Source organism: Leucopleurus acutus (genome assembly GCF_964270905.1).
Source record: "Leucopleurus acutus genome assembly, chromosome: 9".
NCBI classification, from domain to species: domain Eukaryota; kingdom Metazoa; phylum Chordata; class Mammalia; order Artiodactyla; family Delphinidae; genus Leucopleurus; species Leucopleurus acutus.
The window spans coordinates 32,467,593-32,489,638 of NC_139144.1; the positions used below are offsets into that span (position 1 = coordinate 32,467,593).

A 22,046-nucleotide genomic window follows, 5' to 3' on the forward strand; every position below is an offset into this window, starting at 1 on the left:
TCTAGTCCTGACTTTGCAACTAGGTCAACAGGTAACCTTGAGCACATCACTTTACTGTTTCCTTCCTTAGTTGGCCTAGAGGGTTGGACTAGACTGGTGCTCTGTAAAGTATGTTCTGTGTCACACAGATGCTGAAGGTGCTTCATGAAAATTAGAAGAGGAAGATAATCAAATAAGGTGGAAAATGCTACATCCTAAATACCCACTTGGAAGTTCAAAGCGCCTCCTTTGACATGAGCATGAAAAAGGTTTTTCAGAATCTCTACAGCAGGGAAACCTGTTTCACTTTGTTATTTACAGTTTCTTAAAAGTAACTGATCACAGTAAAATCAACTGCACAGCCCATGGAATACACTTTGGAAAACGCTAGAATAGATCTTCCTCCTATTTCAAAGACAAAGACACAATTTCTTTTTTTTAGCTGAGGAGGCAGTGCTAACTGAAAGATACCAGGGTAACTCCCAGCCAGAATTCTCTCACCTCCTGGCCTGCAAGTATCTGCAACAGTAGCCTTGGAGAATCATTTAATTCTTCAGAGGCATCTAAAACACAAAGGTAGCTAAAGGGGACAACCTTTGAAGCCATTTTCAGCTAATCTATGGTATAAAGTAGGAGAAATGCACTGACAGAAGGATGAGGGGGAAGGAGGGGAGAGGAAGGGGAAGGGGGGTGGGGGGAAGGAGGCCTGGAAGTGACAGAGACAAATGACTACTTCACAATTTTGCCCCGAGCCGATTAGAAAGGAAACTTTGAAATAGCTCAGCATCACAAAGTGAGCAATCGCATTAGTGCCCCAGTTTCTCCAACAAAGTGCACAATTTTATAGGGCTGCCCTTTTCCTGGCAAACGAAGGGAAGACTGACGGCTGACAGCACGTGTTCCGTGATGCGCTGTGTATACCACTCCTGCGTCTCAGCTGCTATAGAGATGGAGACCTTATTGCATTTTCAGCTAAATTTCCAGGTGTCACGAGGGCTGAGTCCCAGGACCTGGTAAAACTCGTGAAATAATTTTCCTTGAACCTTAAAGAAACCTGCTTATTTCTTGAGCAAACAAATCTCTTTTCCAGCAGCTGAACTATAAAAGCTAGCTAGTCCAGACCAGAAAGAACTGGCATATAACTAATAATAATAACTAACAAAAACAACAATAATACAGCTAAGAGGAGCTATCATCTATTGTTTCCTTTGTGCTGGGCACTGTGCTAAGTACTTCATACATGTGTGCACATGGGATATAGCTTATTTAACGCTCACAACTCTTGGGGATCTACCCAAGGTCACACGTATTGAAAGTGGCAGAACCAGAACTTAAGAGCCAGTTTCTCTGATTTCAAAGCCAGGGCACCAAACCACCTTATCGTGCTACTTCATCCAGAAAACAAGCCGGGAAATTTCCCATGAACTACTTACTTGGTAGACTTTCCAGGGAGAACAAAGGAAAATTACCCTAGGCTATGCAGCCTGATTTACCTCTGGGCAGAAAGAGTCTTGTTGATAGCTTAGAGCTCTTCTTGGCTGTTATTAAAACAACTTAGCAGAGTCCCTAAGTCTTCCACAGACACTTTTCAGATCTCATACATCCGAACCTCGGTAATTTAGATATGGTGGCATTTTCTAATGTATGTACTAGCAATTAATAAATTCCTGAAGAGTTAACAAGGACACTTTACCCAATCGAGCCTCCCCTCAGAATTTCAGAAATGTTCATTTACACAAAAACAATGGACTGCAACTGCCATGGACCTGCTTAAGCGGTCACTCGGTATCTAATCTGCTAGTGGCCCGACTAATACTTCAAGGTAGGAGTCTATCCAGCCCAACATTTTAGGACTACTTTGTTACTCAGTGAAATTTAATTTTTTTCCTTAAAAAGGTCTAAATTTAGATCTCATTTTTCCCACAATTTTCCTCTAATTAATCCAAATCAAAGAAATGGCAGTAAAGTAACGAAGTGAAGTATCTGAGTGGTATCTCTCGGCATTTCAAAGTGCGTGAGTAACGAATCCATTGATCTTTTATTTGTATTTGTAATTCTTTATCTTTTACTCACGATAGTTTAATATTTGTGGGCTCATTTTATCCCACGTGTACAAGATATCACAAGTTCTATTTTGTAGGTGAGAAAATAAGAGAAGTTACTTCTCAAGGATATACAATGATTCAAGAGTTGACACTGGATTTCCTGACTTGTGATTAGTATCCTTCCTATTTTAATAAATTGGAACCACTGTCATGAAATTCATTAAAGTCATTAAATGCCTGAATGCCTTCTATACACCAGAAATTTCTAAGCACAGTGGTGAATAGGACAGAATCCCTGGTCCCAGGAAGGTTAGTGTCCAGGGCAGTGTTTTTCATACTGTAGAATGTAATCCATTAATGGGTCATGAAATTTACTTAGCATGTTTGACCAGCATTTTTTAAAAACGGAAATAGAGGGACTTCCCTGGTGGTCCAGTGGTTAAGACTCTGCACTCCCAATGCAGGGGGCACGGGTTCGACCCCTGGTCAGGGAACTAAGATCCCGCATACCGCACGGCATGGCCAAATTAATTAATTAATTAAATAAAATAAAACTGACCTGGACATTTAAAAATAATAATAATAAAAAATATAAAAATAAAAAAAATAAAAAAATATATAAAAATAAAAGAGAAGAGAATAAAGTATCTTAGAGTGCATCATATGTAACAGGGTAAATAGTATTTCACCAAGTTTGCTCAGGTTTATGTATGGGTACCAGGTTCAGGTAGAATATTTATTTCTGTGAACTGCAATCAAAGATATTTGAAAGCCACTTGCCTATGGGATCTAGTTCTATGTATAAACGTGTTACTGACCCACTATGATGAAAATTTAAGCAACTGGCTTAATATTTCAGTGCCTGTTTCCTCCATTATAGATTCAGCTCAATTAATATCCATCTCCCTCCTAAATACTGGGAAGTACGCTGTTTAAAGAATCAAGAGAAATCCTTAAACTGCTCTGCGTTCATTAAGTACGGCGTGTGCTTTTCTTAGGTTGTACATAATTTATGTTCTTCTGGTTAAGTATTTGCAGGCATTTTATTCCAATGGATTATTGTTCCCAGTATTGCTGCTGTTTTTCTGACCTAGTGCCTCCAGAGGTAAAAACAAAAACCCCACGTATGGACGAGAATAAGCTGGTATAGCAACGGAGTTACCCCCCGCACAGACACATTTAGTTATCTATTCCCTCATAACGAACTTCCCCCAAATTTAGTGGCTTAAAAGGAATCCCTTTTGTTGTCTCTCCTGATTTAGTGGGTCAGGAATTCAGGCAAGGCTTGACTGAGCAGTCCACCTGCTCTGCAAGGCCCTGACTGGGGTCCTTCTGTGGTGTCAGCTGAGACTGAACTGATCTGGAGGGTCTGCAGTGATTCACTCTCGTACATGGTGCCTTGGTGGGATGCCTCTCCACGTGGGACCCAGACAGCACGATAGAGCCCACCCAGATTCAAGGGGAGGGGGGCAGACTCCACTGCTCAAAGAATTTGTGGCCATTTTTATTACGCTGCGCTCTCCAAATCCCAAATCCAACCGGTACTGCACTCTTAGCAGGGATTAAGTGACGTGACACACTTCAGCTTATGCAATACCAAGAAGTCACCCTGACTGGAAGCTGCGGCCATATTAATTCAGGGTTAATTCTCTGGCGAGAGAGTAGCAGAGATACCACATCACTTTGGAGTCTAAGTGAGCTCCCTGACAGCAGCTAAGGTGGCTGACAGCAGAAAGAAGTTCAGTTAGCGGGTTTTAAAATCTGAGCAGTTGCTCCCAAAAGATAGGAAAGCATGGCCAAACTCAGAAGCAGGCATGGAAGAAAGAACATCGTTAAGGACATCTTGGAAAACTCACCATTTGAGAAATGTTTACATATTGCTGTATGCAAAAGAGACCAATTTTAGTTGTATCTGATTAACTACATACAGTGGGAATCAGAATAATAAAAATGAAACAGTAATTTTTCTCCACTAAGTGTACCCATAGGCCAGTTGTCCCCAATATTTGTGTATTAAAAAAAAAAAACTCTTTGAAATGGAGATTCCCAGGCCCCACCCTTTGTATCATGGGGTCTTGGTAAAGGCCAGAAGTGTGGTCGGTAACAGATACTCCAGCTGGTTCAACAGAGATGGTCCAAGGAAAATGTTTTGAGAACCTTGGCCCAAACCATCCTGTCTGCTTCATCCACGGCTATCAGTGCAGAGCAGGGAGCTCCACTTAGATGCCCTCAAAGAGAAAGGAGGCCCTGGGTTCAGAGAAGGAGAGTCCCTTGAAGTCCCATCCTTTGCTTCATGATGCCAAGAGCCACATCCCAGCACAGTCATTTCCCCCATTGCTGTCCGAACCCTCCACAGAGGGCATTTCTCCCATAGAAGCACCTGGCCACTCAAGAAACATTTACTGAAGGTGGGAATGCACCTTCCAAGAGCAGTAGAACTCAGAGACCCTGAAATCCTAAGTTCATATTTATAACGCTGCTCCCACACCCACACACATAAGTAAACATCCTTTGTATTTGGAAGAGGAAAAAAAAAAAAAAAGAGGTCATTCTTTGTTTGGTTCAGCTTTAGAAGCAAAGGAGCTTCCCACAGCTGATTCCCAAAGACAGGCAATCAGGAACGTATGCTGAGAATCTTAGCATCTGCAAATGCAATGATTTTTTCTTTTTTTAATTAAAAGCCTTCCCTTCAGCACGACACCTGACAGCATCTTGTTCTACCAGCACGGGTGCAGAATGTAAGCGAATGGCGTCATTGTGAGGGAGACAAACTGGATGCACACGTGAGGTTTGGCAGCATAAAATCCTATAGGCCCTGCGCAGGTCAGAATACTGCTGACGCTAATATGGGTTTGCATCAGCGTAGGCTGGGGGGAGAAGAAAGAAATGGAGTGTGTCCAACAGTCTTCAGAGCTATTATGTCCCCAGACGTGGTCCTACAGGGATGTGTATTTCCCTTGCTCACGGTGATCATTCAGATGTATGGATGTCATTATCATTAAATCAGCCAAGAGGCTTCTGCTGATTAATGATGCCCAGAGTTGGGTCCCGGAGGAGCCATGGGCACATGGAGATTGATTTTCTCTGCCACAACCTTATTCAGAAAGTCACTTGTCTAGGTGGTAATGTGCGAACTGCTCCATTAATAGAATTATTCTTTATCACTAAGCATTGGCACATTATAAAAAGAAAGCAGCAGTCTAAAAAGATCGAGGGAACCGTCTTCTAGTTTCACAGTATAATTTGCCACAGAGCTTCAGCAACAGAAAGCAAGTACCTGAGGACAAGCCTTTGCATTTATCAATGGCCAAGCTTTGAAGATACTCCAGTTGGCCGGGGCAAGCCATTGTTCAACTCTGAACAGGACTTTATTTAAAAAAAAAAAAAAAAAAAAAGCACATAATGCCAAGTTTCTTCTCTACTGTGCTAGTCCAGAAAAACAGCATAATATACCTGCACTTTACAGTTCAGGGAGTCCCATGATGACTGGCCAGCAAATCAGGAAGTTATTTGGCAACCCAGACTGAAATGAACGTCTTCTTCGCCACAGGCGTAAGTATATTATAAACATAAATCCTCTCTGACCAACGTAGGAAGAGCCTAGAGTTGTCAGTAAGTTGAGCCATTTGCTTCCAGGCAGAATACACCTAGTACATCCAAATCAGATATACGTCAATCCATTTTCCCTTAAGAGAGCAAAGTCCACAGCACCCCTGAGAACCTCATTCTTTCTATTCCCCTTCATTCCCTCATTGAGGATGGGGGGATAGTCTCCAGCTATGATAGGTAACCCTATTATACATTAGGAAATTGATGTTTAATACCTCTCCTTCTTTTATTTGACATTTCCATTTACTTCTCTCACAACCACTCTAAAGCAACCCTTAAATCATTTTCTCTTTACCTCTACTATTTTGCCAGGTTTTCTCCAAGCAGCTACAGCCCACCTTCTTTATTACACAGCCTGGAGCTGGAAGGGGTGCTAAGGATCATTTATTCTAACAAACACATTTATAGATGAGAAAACCAGGGTCCCATCTATTAGGTACTTTAAGGAATTTGATAAGTGAAGTCATAGATAAAACTCTCAAAAGCTGCTCTATGGCTCCTGTGGCCTCTGGATTTTCTGCCCCAGCTCAGTTACAAAATTCATCTCAGACACTATTCTTTTATTTATTTTTTTTTTTTTGCGGTACGCGGGCCTCTCACTGCTGCGGCCTCTCCCGTTGCGGAGCACAGGCTCCGGACGCGCAGGCTCAGCGGCCATGGCTCACGGGCCCAGCTGCTCCGCGGCATGTGGGATCTTCCCGGACCGGGGCATGAACCCGCGTCCCCTGCATCGGCAGGCGGACTCTCAACCACTGCACCACCAGGGAAGCCCTCAGAGACTACTCTGACAGTAAGAATCTTAGCATCTGCACATGCAATGATTTTTTTCAAGTTAAAAGCTTTCTCTTAAGCACCACACATGACAGCATCTTGTTCTACCAGCATGAGTACAGACTTGTGTTCCTCTCAAAAGCCCATACCAGGAAGTTCAACAGCATAAATCATGTCTCTTTGAGCCCCCGGTGATCCCCACGCCCAGGCTGCACACAGACAAGGTGTGGCATTGATATTCCAAAGAGGCTACACACTAAGTTTCTTAGAAAATGTGATTTGATGAAGACAAATGAATATAGTTAATGTTTATGTCAGATATAATTTCTCTCATTTCCATAGTTTTTTAAAAGCACCACTTTCTTGAATTACATTACATTGTACAGTTTCTCTTCTGTATTGTACATTAGAACAGAATGTAAACACACTAGCTCAAAGAGAGTCCCTAAACCAGCGAGTCAGGTATTGTATGAGAGATACCTATAGTCATCTGCATTTCCACATAACCACAAATTTATTAACGCCTTTGGGAACAGGGTACCGTGCTGAGAACTATGTATATATGTCAATAAAAAAGAAAATATGTATTTAATCAAATACTGCCCATACATTGATCTCAGATGATCAAGACCTTAAAACAAAGCAAAGGGTCTAACCTCAATTTATTATATGCTATTTCTATGACTTCATTTTTAGTGAAATTCTCTGGAGGACATCTATAAATGGAAATATCTCTGCGCCTATAGCAGGAAAATGCCTACTCATGTGGAAAAAATTTTTTTAACATTTCTGCCTTACCTGGAATAATTTCAGAGAGTTTGGGAGAGAAACCACTAACCAAGTAAATGTGACCAATTTGATGGATAATTCACTCCTTCATTGAAGAAATTTTTGTGCCCAGGCTCAGCTCTAGGCACTGGAGATGTGGTAATGAACAAAACAGACCAACTCTACACTCACGGTGCTTGCATTCTAATCAGGCAAGAGGGGGCACAGACAGACAAACCGACAATGCTTAATAACTCAGGTGCTGATAAGTGATGTGAAGAAAATAATATGGGACATAGGCAAATAAGGTGGACTGAGGATACCGAGAGTTCCTGTTTTTATAGAGTGGAAGGAAGTGATAAGGTGACACTGAGCAGAGACATGATGGAAACGAAAGAAGGGAGCCAGGCCGATATCTGGGGGAAAGACATTCCACGCAGAGGGAACAGCAAATGCGAAGGTCCAAAGTCAGAAGAACATCTAAGAGGCCAATGAGGCTCTAGGGAAATGAATAAAGGTGACAGTGACAGGAGATTAGGACAAAGATGGAGCAGATCTTGTAGGATCCTGCAAGTCACTGTAAGGACTTTTACTTTTCTGTTGCAAGAACTGAGAAAACACTTGAAGGGTTTCATCGGAGCTGTGGCAGGACCTGACTTTAAAAGCATGGTTTTGGCTGTGTGGGCAGAATACAAGACAGCGAGCAGGCAGAGACCTCATTTAGGAGGCTACTGCCTAACCCAGATGATGGTGGCTTCAATCAGGTTGGTAGCAGTGGAAGCTAATACAGCGTGCAGTTGCTGTGGATAACCGGAAGGTGAGGCTGACAGGATCAGCTCCACTAGAAAGAAGGAGTAATTAATGCCTGACATTATTTGCTTAGAGTTTAACCCTTTCGGCTTCTGATTTGGATCCCCTAGACGTCGTAGCACTTATAGCTCCTATTAGTTGTTTGAGCCTTGGGGTGAATGAGTTTCTGCTCCTCGCCTGAAAACACATTTGGATAGAAAAGAGGGGAAACAGGAGATGTGAAGCAACTAAGAGGATGTGGGAAGAATGAAAAATAGGTAGAAGAGTACAAAAAAATGTTGAGTCTTCTTATTTAGAAATTATTGTGCATCCAACTTTGGTACTTCTTGGGGGAGGGAAGAGAGAATAAAAGAACACGATTGGAAAGGACCGCATGATGTGGCAACGGTGGACTGAGGTATTAAGTTGAAGATCAAGTGGCATTTCTGTTCATGAGGTAATTAAGTTGCATCGCGGTCTATAAAAAGGTACATGCCGTATTTTCTCTTCCCATGAATCCTGTCTCCTAAGAAATGAATCACTGAATGAAGAAGTCTGCTTTCATAAGTTCGAACTTCACACTTGGAAACTAAATCTTATGTTTACAGATTTCTATCCAACATCATAATGAATATGATTTCCTCTTAAGACTACTAGTAACAGTTTAAGACAATTACTTTGGTCATAAAGGGGGAAACACCCCCTGAGAATCTAGCCCACTTTTATTACTAATGGATTCTCAGTCTCCCACTGAGAAATCTCTGACATAACAAGGCTACCAAACAAGTGGCTAGCAGTGTCGCATCTGCCCAGGCAACATTATCAACACATATACTTCTTATGAAACGGGACCAAGGGGCCCTAGCACAGGTAAATTAAGGTGATGAGTAAAAAACCAGGTTCAATGACAAAGCAGGAGGACAAGGCAACAAATAACGGATGGAAATTGCATTCCATGACCACAGAATTAAAATATCTAAACAAGCAGACATGCTGGGAGAAATTATTTGGGGTCACCAGGAGCGAGGAAATGGAACAGATGGAAACAGACTGGAATGTCTTTTCTGTTTCAATGTTTGTTTTATTTTTTTCCAAGTCTGATCTATTACACAGAGTAACACAGTGATTCTCAGGAACCAAGTCTCAGTCACTAAATTGACTAACAGACTTGGCATCCCTAAGAATCTATTAAATAAATATGTTGAGCATTGATCGAGGGCCCAGTTTGGAAAAATCGGGTCATTTTCTCCAAAGCCTGGCCAGTCTCTGCTTCACTGGTACAAAAGTGGATTTCACGGCGCTAGACAAAGCTGCCACTTGGCTGCATTGATCTCTAAAGCTTCACCAAGTTTGTGAAGCAAAACGTGCCTTTTGATGGGTGTGAATGGTCCTTCTGTGGTCAGCTGTGGAACTGATTCGGTCTTTTACAGCTATCTTCACTTTTCACTTTAAACAGCAAGAAGTACCACGTAAGCCTGGAGCAACAGCGGCTACTCACCCCCCACTCCCAGAAGAGCCAAAAATAAGCCTGCACACCTCTTATTTCTGACAGAAAGGATGATTATAGAAATCCGCCTAACCTCACTTAAGAAAATAGGTTAAACTTACGCCATTAAAAATCTCGCGAGAATTTCATGAAAATCATAGAAAAGCTCATCACAAAGACACACACGAAAATGACGGCACTTTCCTCTTCCACGTATTTTACTACCTTGGGGAATAACAGATGGGCTAATCCAGGAGCATCTGTAAAATATTTATGAAAGGCAAAGTAATTGAGATGGTAAACTCATAAAACAGTAATTTCCTCTGCTATATTCAGCAGTATGTAGCAAAACGAGAATATTTTTTTACATAATAAAAAATGCACTGGCAAAAGCTACAGATGAAACAGAAAAAGAGAAGCAGAAAAACACAAGTTACAATTCCCTTCAATACACTAAAAAGTGTTTGGGGGAAAAAATAACTGCAGAGTCTTGCGGGGCTTTTTGCCGTTGTTATTCTTTGCAAGAAGACCTTGAATTTGCATGGTCTTCCCCTCAAAGAGTTTAGACATTCTAACATAGGGTGTTCCCTTTAATGTCCCTACAAAGCAGGTAGGTTATTCCAGGTTATTCTGTAACCTTCCATAATGATGTCCACAGGGCGTTTAGTAGAAGATTATGTGACACTAGTAAGCTTGTGGCTATCTGGGCAGCCCGTGTACTTCTTACCTACACGGTCAAAATATACCCAATTTTTAAGAACTTAGAATGCAGTCAGCAAGCAAATCACAAGTGCACGCTTAAGAAGAGAATTACACTAAATTCCAGAATAGTGTGGGGAACATCGCAGTAGGTTTCTGACACCATCTTTAAAAGTGCAGGTAGAGAGGGGATTAGACTAGTTCAAGGTCGACAGCAAGGAGCATTAACACACTAATCCCTGGTTCTCCTAGACGTACCCCCATGACACATCATTCCTCTTCAACCTCTGAAAATGAAAAACCTGCACAGAAATAATAAAATTTGATCTTGGAAAAGATGAAGAGCTTAGTCCAAATGTCAAAGGCAGCATGCCTGCTATGGGATGCTCACAGCCCCAGCCGGTTCTTTGCAGACGTGGGTGATGGTCGAAGCCACCACGTGGCTTGAGAAGCAGAAAGGCCAACCTGCTCCAAAATGAGGCTGCCGAAAGGCCTCACATTTGCTGGTCTTTTCTTCAGGATAATAGATTATTTCTTTCTTTAAACCTTCTTGGTTCCCCCATTCTTTGAAAGGCAACCATTCATACAATCATTCAGAAAATATTTATACAGTGTCTATTCCATGACCAGCAATAGGGATAAAATAATGAAAAAGACAAGCAGAGCCCCAGCATACTTTCTAGTCAAGAGTATAAGATGTAAGACACTAAGGAAAAAAAAAAAGGCAAGGAAAAAACCCAGCTTTAAAATGGGATAATGTGACAGAGAGAAACTGGCTGGTTACCTCAGACTAGGTGGCCTGATGACAGCCTTTTTCAGAGGGTGACATTTCACACGTGGATGACAGGAAGGAGCCAGATATGTGATTAAGAGAGGGAAGAACATTCCTGGCAGAGGCAACAGCTATTACAAAAGGCCAGAAACTGAGAAATAGGTATTCTGTGTTTGAGAACAAAAGCAAAAAAAGCGTAGGGGCGGGAGCACAGAATTAGGTGAATTCAGAAAGATAGGCATGGTCTGAATCGTGCTGGGATTTATAAACCAGAGTAAGGAGAGCACAAAGAGAAGCCACAGGAGGTGTGTAGGTAGGTGACTTCCATTTAAAACTACTCTGGCTACTGTATAGAGAAAGCATTGCCGGGAAGCAAGGGTGGACACGGAGACCCCAGTAGTGCAGCTATTCCAGTGGCCAAGAGAGAGGGAATGCTGGCCTGGACCGGGGCGCTGGATGCAGAGACAGAAGTAGTTGGAGATGGAGCCTGAGTTGACTGGACTTGAGCATGGGTTTGACACGCAAGGAGAGACAAGAAAGGAAAGAGGCTTAAATGTTAGACTTTCGGTTTGGATAACCAGCCAGATGGTGAGACCATTCACTGAGGAAAGGAAGACTAAATGGGGACAGGTCAGGGAATCAAAAGTCATGTGTTGGCCACTTGATTTTGAAATGCCTATTAAACAGCCACATGGAGATGCCAAGTAGGCAGGTGGTTACAAGGAAGCTGCAGAGAACGCACATATTGAATGGCCAGAAGCACTCTTGTTTGGACTCCGTTTCACCTTGTTCTTTCTCTTGCCTTACCTAGCTTTGATGAAGTGAGAATTAGATAAAGTATACTAAGAAGCTTTGCAAAGAATAAATTAATGCCCTCGCATTTGGAATTATTATCACTGTCACCTTCCATCCAGCATTTATCTGGCACACGCTATGTCTTCATTGTAGACGTTTCAGGAAATGTGGATTATGCCATCCCTGTCCCCCAAGATATTGCAGCATTTAGTGGGCTCATACTGTAAAAGAAACTGAACCTCATTCTAAAAACGATAAAAGGAAAAAATCTCCAAAAGCGTTACCATGTCACATGACTCCACTGTAACCTCAGGCAGCCACACAGACTTGCCTTCTCACAAACCTAGACAAGTAATCAGTGCAAAACTGAAAGGCTGGAGTTCCCCTAGTTGGGGCGGTGTCTGCTGAAAGACTTCAGTGTCCCAAAGATGGTGAATGTTCCCCCACTTACTGCCACGTAGTATCAAATTTCATACTTAGTTTTTCCTTCGTGTTTAAAGAAATTCCTATGAAAAATGCAATTTCATTGAGCAAGGATATTTCCACTAGGATAGTGAACATGAACACTTTAGCATGACATGAAATTAGTTTATCCGATTATTAACCAAGAGCTATGCCCTTAAAGAATGGGACAGCTGACTGGGCAGCTTGACCTGAGCTGTGGTCAGGTAGCCAAGACGGTCAGCTCCTCCCAGGCAGAGTGTGTCCAGATGGACAGGTCAAGCGATGGGACGTCATCAGCTCCAAAAGGTAATGTGAGGCCATCGCTAACTGATTCTCTTGACCATACAGTTTCATCCTATGCAGGATGGGGCTCCTTGCTTTTGTTCTCATTCAGTAAAAGGAAAGAGCTTTGAGGGCAAAACAGGTATCACTTAACTGTCCCTAGATTTCTCACAAAAACAAAACTTTTGTTTAAAACAAGTTCGGAGCTAGGAATTTTATCTAGGAAAACGACAAGCCCTGAAAAGAATGAATATACATATCCGTATTATACTCACACCCCGACACTGTCGTCACTATTGTCATTAACAAGAGCATCATAACTTCGGAATGTCTTCCTGTCTGCACACTATTGTGAAATTGAAGTTCTTAGCACCACAGCCCTCACTAGAATTTTCACTGAGGTTATCCACTGAACAATGAAAGTATAGCAAACCATTCTCTCAGGCAGTAGAGTTCACGGATGACTTATGGCACTCTGTAGAGACATCCCTGCCCAGAGAGAACAAAATTAATTAAGGTATTGAAAATAGTAATTAATTTAACAGTCTAAGGAAACTGCAGTGAGCTTTCAATTTTGCACACTGTATTTTAACCAGTTTAAAGATTACCAAAGCTAATTTTAAACCCACAAGTGGCTTCTTTCAACAGTGATTATGCTTATCAACTCTCTCCAAGAGGTAGGACAGTAATGGAGGTAAGTTCCAGGATACAAACTAATTTTGAGCAGAGCGCGTTTAGAAAGTTGACCTACTACAGCACTAAATCACCTAGCATTTTCCAAGGCCAAGTTAAAGTGAGTTTTTTACTTTTAACTAGTGTCTAGGATTATCCATGCCAGTAGCTCTGTAGTCCCCTTGATTAATCCAGAATTTTCTGTCCTGCTCTGTTTTCCAGCCTCTGCAAGCACGTATGTGCCGACGGTGTGCAACGGGCGGGAAGTCCTAGACTCCACCACGTCATCTCTGTGATTGTGAATTGCAGTTCAGTTCTCGTGATTTTAGGCTGTTAGATGAAAGTGCTCACGTGCAGCTCCGGAATGTGGAAACAGAGCAGAAGAACACCCCTAGTACCTTTTTTTAGAAACAGTACAATAAATTATTTTTAAGGACTGTACAGTATATAGTGACGTGCTAGAACTTTTTAGACTGATTTTAGTGTCCCTATTATTAACAAGTCCCCAGAACATGGAAATAACCATTGTTTACAGAGCTGAGCATTGGTGACAGGGTCTAACAGGGTCAGTCTATTAGAAAATACAGTGGCGATATTAGGTAACTTTTTTTCCTATGAAGTTTTTTGTAGGTCCTTGTTGTAACTAACTTAGGATGAGTTTCTATGTTGTATATTAAAGTTACATGATGTGTGTAACAGGTTGTTTTTCTCAGCACAAAGTAAAAAGCATCTGTATTAATGCAAAGATATTGAGAATAAAACCTTCAAGGTTTTCCAGCATGGTGGATAATGGCTTGTACTTTTTTTAAGTCATTCCAGGTAATTTGAGTATGTTGACTTTAGACCATTTCTACTTCTTTAATGTCGGAAGAAATGATCTAACCGTGCTTCTCTTCACATCTAGATACGCTGAACACAAGTTGTTACCCTACGAGGGAGCTGTGAGCAGATGTAGCCTTCTTTGCAGATCGCATGATCAGAATTTGACTGATGACAGCACAAATATCAGGGGATTACAGTGGCCAGATGATAATACCCTTGTGGGTTTCTTTAAGCCACATCTGTACGGCAGCCCAGATTTTGCCCAAATACGGCTCTGAGGCAAAGAGAGGGTTCCTCCATCCCTGCATTCCTCTGATTGCAGAGGCTGACCTGCCAGGGGAGGTTTGATGGCTCTCATTTCCCAAAACAACCTTAATTACTAGCAAGGAGCCTGGGGAAGCCTCTTGTTATTCCATTGGAAAATCACTCTCATGGTTCATAGCTGAACGCAGCAACAAAAATGTAGTACATCTTCTTTTCCAATGCTTTTCCAAAGTCCCAAGAACCATGCTCAGGCATACAGACTCATCTCTAAACGTGAATGTTTTACTAACCTAAATAAAGGAGCAAACAGGGAAAGCACGGATAAGCTACAACTGGCTCATTCTTACCAGCACTGTCCTTTTTCTCCTGGTAAACCCCTGAGTCACGAACCATTGATTCATGTAGAAAACTTCGCTGAGTACCTATCTGCTGGGTCCTGCACCAGACACCATGGACAGAGAAGGTATTCGTCTCCTGTAACTCATCTGACAACTTAACACGAACTGGGTGGCTTAGAACAACAGAAACTGACCCTCAGTGTCATCAGGGTTGCACCCTCTTAGCTGCAGGGGAGAATCCATTCCATCCCTCTTCTAGTTTCTGGTGGCTGGCAGCTTCCTGACATCAAATCAGTCTAATCTCTACGTCTACCTTCATGTCACCTTCTCCTCTGTGTGTCCCTTATAAGGACACTTGTCATTGGATTTAGAGCCCACCGGGACAATGCAGGGTGATCTCACGTCAAGATCCTTAATGACATCTACAAAGGCCCTTTTTTGAAATGAAGTACCATTAGGATGTGTACGTATCTTTTAAGGGGCCACTCTTCAACCCACGACAGAGAAAAAGATGATTAACACATAGTTCTTGCCTTTAAGAAGCAACAAGACTGGAAAATATGCTAATGAGGGAACTGCAACTGAGGAAGGAAGAGGAGGCTATGAGGGACCCACAGGCTAAATAACCAGGGCCTGGTTAACCAAGACTGGTCAATATACTTTAAAGATATTCAGAAATAATGAGCAGGTGCATAAAAGCCAACAGGACTGGCCTTGAAGGAAATAAAGTGAGGAGTCCTATGTTAGAAATTCTCTTCTTCCTTCTGCATGCATTTGAATCAGCATCCTCATCAACGTGTTCAAAAGTCACCAGATGCTCAAAGACCACAGTGCAAACAGTCTCTAAACTCTCATATTCAAAGAAGAACCTGGACTGGGGGGGAGTGGGTGGGGCAGACTGAGTCACAGATTCAACAGCACTAGATGGCAAAAAAGAAGTCTGTTGGCCTTCCCTGGTGGCGCAGCGGTTGGGAGTCCGCCTGCCGATGCAGGGGACACGGGTTCGTGCCCTGGTCCGGGAAGATCCCACATGCCGCGGAGCGGCTGGGCCCGCGAGCCACGGCCGCTGAGCCTGCGCGTCCGGAGCCTGTGCTCCGCAACGAGAGGGGCCGCAACAGTGAGAGGCCCGCGTACTGCAAAAAAAAAAAAAAAAAGTCTGTTGTGACAGAAACTGGCAGGACTGCCAGATAAGTGTACTCAGAATGAGCATCTGCTCAATATCAAGGCAACGGCAAGGCTGATGGGAGAGAAAATAAACTCCATCCACTGATGGGATGTGACAGGCTAAGGAAGGCAGTATCAGTTGGGTTGTTCAGAGACACAGCTAATGCCTAAAGTAATCAAATGGATCATGGATCTTTGTAAACAAGACAATTGGGCTGTGGGTGAATCCTGAGTGGGTGTTTCTAGAGCTGGGTTTCGATCTATGGCCGCTCTACTTCACTCACTGCCTTTGCACTGAGAGTGCATTGACCGACAGCTCTCATCACCTTTTTCTCCCCTGCCTCGTACCGTGTTTCCTATTCAAAAGTGCATCCCCTAACGTGTGATCCCTAGAAGTAATTTTTTAAGGAACTTTCAGCATCTGTATGGAAAATAGCAGCTATAAAATCTTTTTCACATGAGGCATTTCAAACAAATAGGTTTTGGACTGATTCTTTTTTAACTCCGGTAATGACATTTCATTCTCTCAGAATATAAAACTCACTGAGCCGATCCATCTTTGCAAAAACATCCTGAATTTAAGGAACTCAAGCAGAATGCTCTATCCCACTCATAAAAAACATATCAGAACCTAATGTTATGGTTGATTATTGTTGGATTCCTGAGAGTTGACCGTGTCTGGAATGCTCCGTGTCCTCTCTAGTTCAAGTATTAAGATTCTCTTGCGCACTCAGGCTTCTCATGGTAAAATAAAAAGGTCCCATTTGCAAAGTGTGAGGCAAGCTGGTTTGCAGTCCACACAGAGGACAGATTAGGAGAGTGCCTGAAAGGAGTTAATTCAGCCAGTGTCCCTTTACAGTATGCAGCCCACACTGCCCCTCAGCTCGCCCCCTCTTTATCCACGCACCCACCACGAGAGTTCTGGGTGCCAGAGCTCTTCAGCAAAGGGCTAGAAACATGGAGAAGCCAAGAAAAGTGAGGCGCCAGGAAGATGGACCATCCGTATGGATTCTAACCTTCACAGCCCTAATAAGGCCCAAACCCATGAATAAGGCAGTTATCACTCCTGTCCTGTGACAGAAAGCTTAGATGTGCACAGTTGTCACCGGTTGGACTCGTTCATTTAAGCCAAGCAATGGTAATCTGAAACTAGCCATCTGAGATAGAGGAAATATTTACTCCCCTCCAAACCAAATTTACCAATATCCACAAGCTATTTTAGACAGGGCTCTTCATCGAAGAGTCACTGTTCATAAGATGAGGAAAATTCCAGCAAATGAAAAGCCAAACTGGGACATTTCGTTCAAGGCGACTGGAGGTCTGTTTCTTGAACCATCAATCACTGAAGGAATCCTACGTGTCTTTTGCAGCTCAGTCAGTCTTAAAATAGGATTTGGTAAATGTGTGTGGACTGAGGCGTGCGCAGCCTGAACACATGCAATGGACCCTCCAGGGCTGGCAGGGGACCCTCTCCAGCGCCAGAGCTCAGGAATCTAGGCTGACACTATACGCGTCAATATACACTACTTCCACAGAGTTACTTGAAATAAATCTGTACGTAAGATTGAATATTATCTCCAAATCCAGTTACCTTAGCAACAAATGTTATAGAAACCACAATGAGAAAGGCGTTTAAATCAATTGTGCTGGTTGACTTTGAACCAATTCACTTGTTTTAGGTTTATCATTTCCTAATCAATATCCACAATCAAGTCCCAGAACTATAAAAGGAACTCAGAAGAGAACCTAGCTTGGTCACCTGGTGAGTGATTAAATCATCGAGGGAGGGGGATGGGTTATTTTTTTCTTGATTCTCTCTAGAGACTTGAGAAACTTTGAAGGTGTAAACTCCTAAAGGGCAAAAAAAGTTGTGCAAACAGATTCTTCCAAATAGTTTTGTTTGTGGGTTGTAGTGACTAAAACCAGTGGTCAACAAACCACGGCTCACAGGTCAAATCCTAGCCTAGCGTCTGTTTTTATAAAACCTGTGAGCTAAGAATGCTTCTACATTTTTAAAGAGTTGGGGGAAAAAATCAAAAGAAATGTAACATTTCATGACAAGTTTCCACGCACATAAAGTACATTTATTTGAACGCAGCCACACCCATTTGTATATTGTCTGTGGCTGCTTTCGTGCTACAATGGCAGAATTGAAGAGTTGCAAGAGACCACATGACCTGCAAAGCTGAAAATATTTACTATCTGACTCCTTCCAGGAAAAGTTTGCTGGCCTCTGATCTAGACAATTGCAATAGTAACATCAATTAATATCAATTGCAATAGTAGTATCAATTAATTTTCAATTATTCGCCCTTACCTTTTACTTCCTTCATTTATGACCCTAAAATGAACTCATCTGAAAATGTTAAACCAGAATAAAATCCAGCAAGTGTGTAATCTCTGGCCACTTACTGTGAAGGTGAACTCCATTTTAGCATCCAAGGAATAAGTGAGGTGTTGGGATTTTTTTCAGTTTACTCCCCTTGAGTCCTTTTCTTTAGCGTGACCTTAGTTTAGGACTTGGGCATGTAAACCTGAGATAACGTTCATGGTCAGTAGAAAATAGATGTGAGGATATGTAAGTCCTCTGAAGAAGTTCTACTCTATACGTCTTCACTGTCAAAAGGTAAATGTCAGCAATACACTGACTTTAAACATGCCAATACAATGAAAAAGAAGTAATGGAAAGTGTCTTGACTGTGTTGAGACCTGAGTTCAAGGATGAGGACCTTTGAGACAGAATCAGATCAAGGAATGGGCCAGATGAGGCAATTTACACTTTTCACCTACTAAAACATCTGATTCTTCTGTATTGAAGAAATGTAAACTGGTCCTGTCTGCACTGAAGTAGACAGCACTCTTAAGTGATAATAAAAACTCTAATGCAACTGGAAACACCCATGAACAGATAAACAAATTGTAATTCCGCCATTCAATGGACTATTACTCGGCAATAAAAAATAACTCCTGCTACCCACACCAACATGGATGAAACTCAGAATCATTATGCTGAAGAAGCCAGACATAAAAGACTACATTCCTGCCTGACTTCATTTATAAAAAGTCCAAACTAAGCTGTAATGGTTAAAAATCAAATCAGGGGTTGCCTGGAGGCTGGAGGTGAAAGGAGAAAGGAAGGCTATAAGAAGTCTTTGGGTGTGGTGAAAATGTTCTGTATGTTGATTACGGTAGTGATGTAACAGGTATATAAAACTTTCAAAACTCGTATTGCACATGTTTAATGGATGGAGTTTATTGTTTGTATATCATTCCTCAGTAAAGCCGATTAAATACCACTCATGCAGACCTAAAAATAAATAAATCAATAAAATAAACTTGCCAGTAAAATCATCTTCCCACCACGACTCCCAGGAAATTTACTTTCGTTAGGAAGAGAGAAATGATCTGCATATTAGCCTCCCATTAGGAATGACCACGAGTCACAGGAAGTAGCACTACTGACACATGTCAGATGACAGTTGACCAGGTCTGTCTTGAAGAACTAGAGTCAATCGATGACCCACCACCTGGGAACCTGGAGACCCCAAATGGTAAATGACTAGACCCAAGCAATTGTTCACCATAACCATTTAAACCACCTTTTCTCTCCTGGGGAAGAAAATAATGACAAAAATCTACACAAAAATACTATGAAACATTTTTAATCCTGGAAAGGACTTGATCACTGGTAACCAAAGAGGGGAAAAGTCAACAAGAATAGAATCCAATCTTTTAAATCAAGTAAACACATATCAAATTGCTCAACATTGTTAAATGGCATGATATAATTTATCCATAGAAGACATAATCTCATCCAGTGGAAAGCTGATTTAAATGTTTTGACAGAGCGCTAAGAGATATTATAGGTAACAGCTGACTTAATGGAGTATTTAAGCCTTCAAAACTGCCTTTTAGAAAAATAACAAATAACTTCTACCACTTAGAGGGGAAAGGAAATAACAACTGTCAGCTAAAAATCATAGAAACGTGATTAATTTGTTTATGCCCTTCAACATTCCACTGAGATCTGCAAAGGCAAGACATAAAATTAAAGTGAGTTCTATAGCCAGGATTGATCTGAATATTTTCCTCACAATATTCCTTCTGTCATACTTCTTCAGCGCTTGGAATAAAATGACTACCCACTGGGATCCAAAGGAAAAAGTCAGCTCTTTCCAAAGATGGGACTGAGCTGCCAAACTCTATTTTATATCTAAAATTAGAAATAAAATAAATATATCCTTGAATACCAACTACATTTTCAGAGAGTTCATTAAAATTTAAGGCATTTTTGACACGTCAGAGATTTTAGTCCAGTGACAGGAGAATAAAGAAGCTACCTGGGAGCAAATCCCAATTAACTCTATGGCTTGGAACGTACATGTTGAGCACAGCAAAGATGAAGAGAGAGGTGACAGGTGACTATGCGGAAACTTCCTGACTCTGTCCAGTCTGTATGACTTTGCCAGGGTTCCTCTAAAAGGGTGCACTTCAAGTGTATTTTCATTCTTCTGTTTAAATTTTGACCAAGATGGGGAAAGGGGCATCAGCACTGTTGGCAGGATAAAAATGAGCAATGCCAAAATAATTTCTTCGTTATAATAGAATTTAAGAAATTAAACGTGGAAGACGTTTATGTAAAGCAATGCCCTCCGTGAATTTCACAACAAACAATAAAACAACGGCAACCTCACCTATACTCACGAATCCAACAGTAGTGATGTACACAGAACAAACATTCACTCAACAATAACAGAATGGTCCAGTGTTTTACCCACCAGTCAAATAAACTCAATTATTTATTTTTAGCTCATTTGCCACAAAACTAAGGACGACCTGCTGAATCAAAAGTTACAAGTCATACCTCATGGACAGACTCGGGGCAAAACATTCAATAAACCCTGCCCCTATGCCCTGCCTCTCTCGGCCAATCACCAGGATTTTTAAAAATCTGGATTAAAACCTATAAAGATCACTGTTTATTGGAAACAAACCAGAGCACCTTAGATTATAAATGGTCAGGAAACTCCCCTCTTTCCCACTTCTAGAACAATTAAGTTTTACACAAAATTGGTCAAATCCAGCTTCATTCAAACTTCTTTCAACCAACAGTATTTAAGTCGCACTAATACCAATATAACCCGTCCATCATAGGAAATATGACAATTACCTGGATCATTTTTGGATAAGAGCAACAACACTTATTTCATGACTGCTTATGGGACACAACCACATTCTTATTCTGAATACAGTTATATGCGATTTTCTCAAATTCAATCCCTGCCCTGCTAACTCAAAAAGAAAACTTTCATGGAAGTCATAATCCTTAAAGTCTTTGGCAGGAAAATAAGCATATAACCTTTGATGCCTGACATAGGGTAAATGTCCCACTGTCGTTTTCTGGAGACCATGAAAGTATCCCAATACCTTTGTACAGTTGTCTATACTTATAGACAAGCCAGCCCACTTTCTTATGATTTTGCAAGTGATCTGATAAACAAGCTTTCCTACTCATTCTAAATTATACTTCAAGTATTACATAAATTGTTTCAAGCCATTTGACTTTTATAATAGTGTCAGCTTGTTTGTACCAGTGGAAAGTCAAGGCTTCTCCTTCTCCTTTTTTTTTTTTTTTTTTTTTTAAGAATCCCACTTTCAGTCAAGCCCTTCTTACCAGTTCCAACAAGGATGGAATTTCAAAGGCGATTATAAGTTAGATAACCCAAGCACATGCTGACTCTTCATTAAGAATTACTGCTTACTTAGGCTTCTGAAATCAACAAGGATACCCTATGGAAAAATGAAAAATCTATTGTCTTTCTTTGTTCACCATTTTTAATAGAAAACATGTTTTAAGGTCTGTCAGGAAAATAAATAATGGGAAAAAATAACTGTACCTTAAAATTTTTTTCAAATTGTCCCCCAAAATATAAACAAAGACAAGACATAAATGGGATCACAATGCTCACATCAGCCCTCCAAACACACTTTTTATATAGAATTCATAAAGAAGGAAAGTTACCCATTAATTCTATGGCATGCATCAGCAGTGCACTCGTGGGCTTAACCTTGGTTTTGAGTTATTTGTATATACAGATACATCTCTTCCTGAGTTGAGCTTCATCTTCAGCTGAGACTCAAAACATTTGCTTTCTTATTTTTGGCAAGACACTTGACCATGTTATAAGGCAATCTAACATTTCAACCTCCTTCCCTTTTCAGCGGCATGGCCCTCCTCTGTGACATCACCAATGTGCCGGAGACGAGGACAGGCTCTAAACTATGGTCCTGTAAAACTAGAGAGCAGGTTTCTTTGTTCATTAGTCTGAAGGCTACAGCACTGTCTT

The 22,046-nt window shown here is 41.4% G+C and overlaps 1 protein-coding gene across 1 annotated transcript in view; it reads left to right on the plus strand.

Moving 5' to 3' along the window:
- GRM3 (glutamate metabotropic receptor 3) overlaps positions 1-13,407 on the plus strand; it is a gene marked incomplete at both ends in the record, with an annotated part of 104,678 nt that extends 91,271 nt beyond the window's left edge. The window contains one exon of the mRNA XM_082846351.1: positions 13,334-13,407. Coding sequence (XP_082702477.1) covers positions 13,334-13,407 — 74 coding nt within the window. The remainder of the gene's footprint in view (positions 1-13,333) is intronic.
- Positions 13,408-22,046: the final 8,639 nt, after the last annotated feature.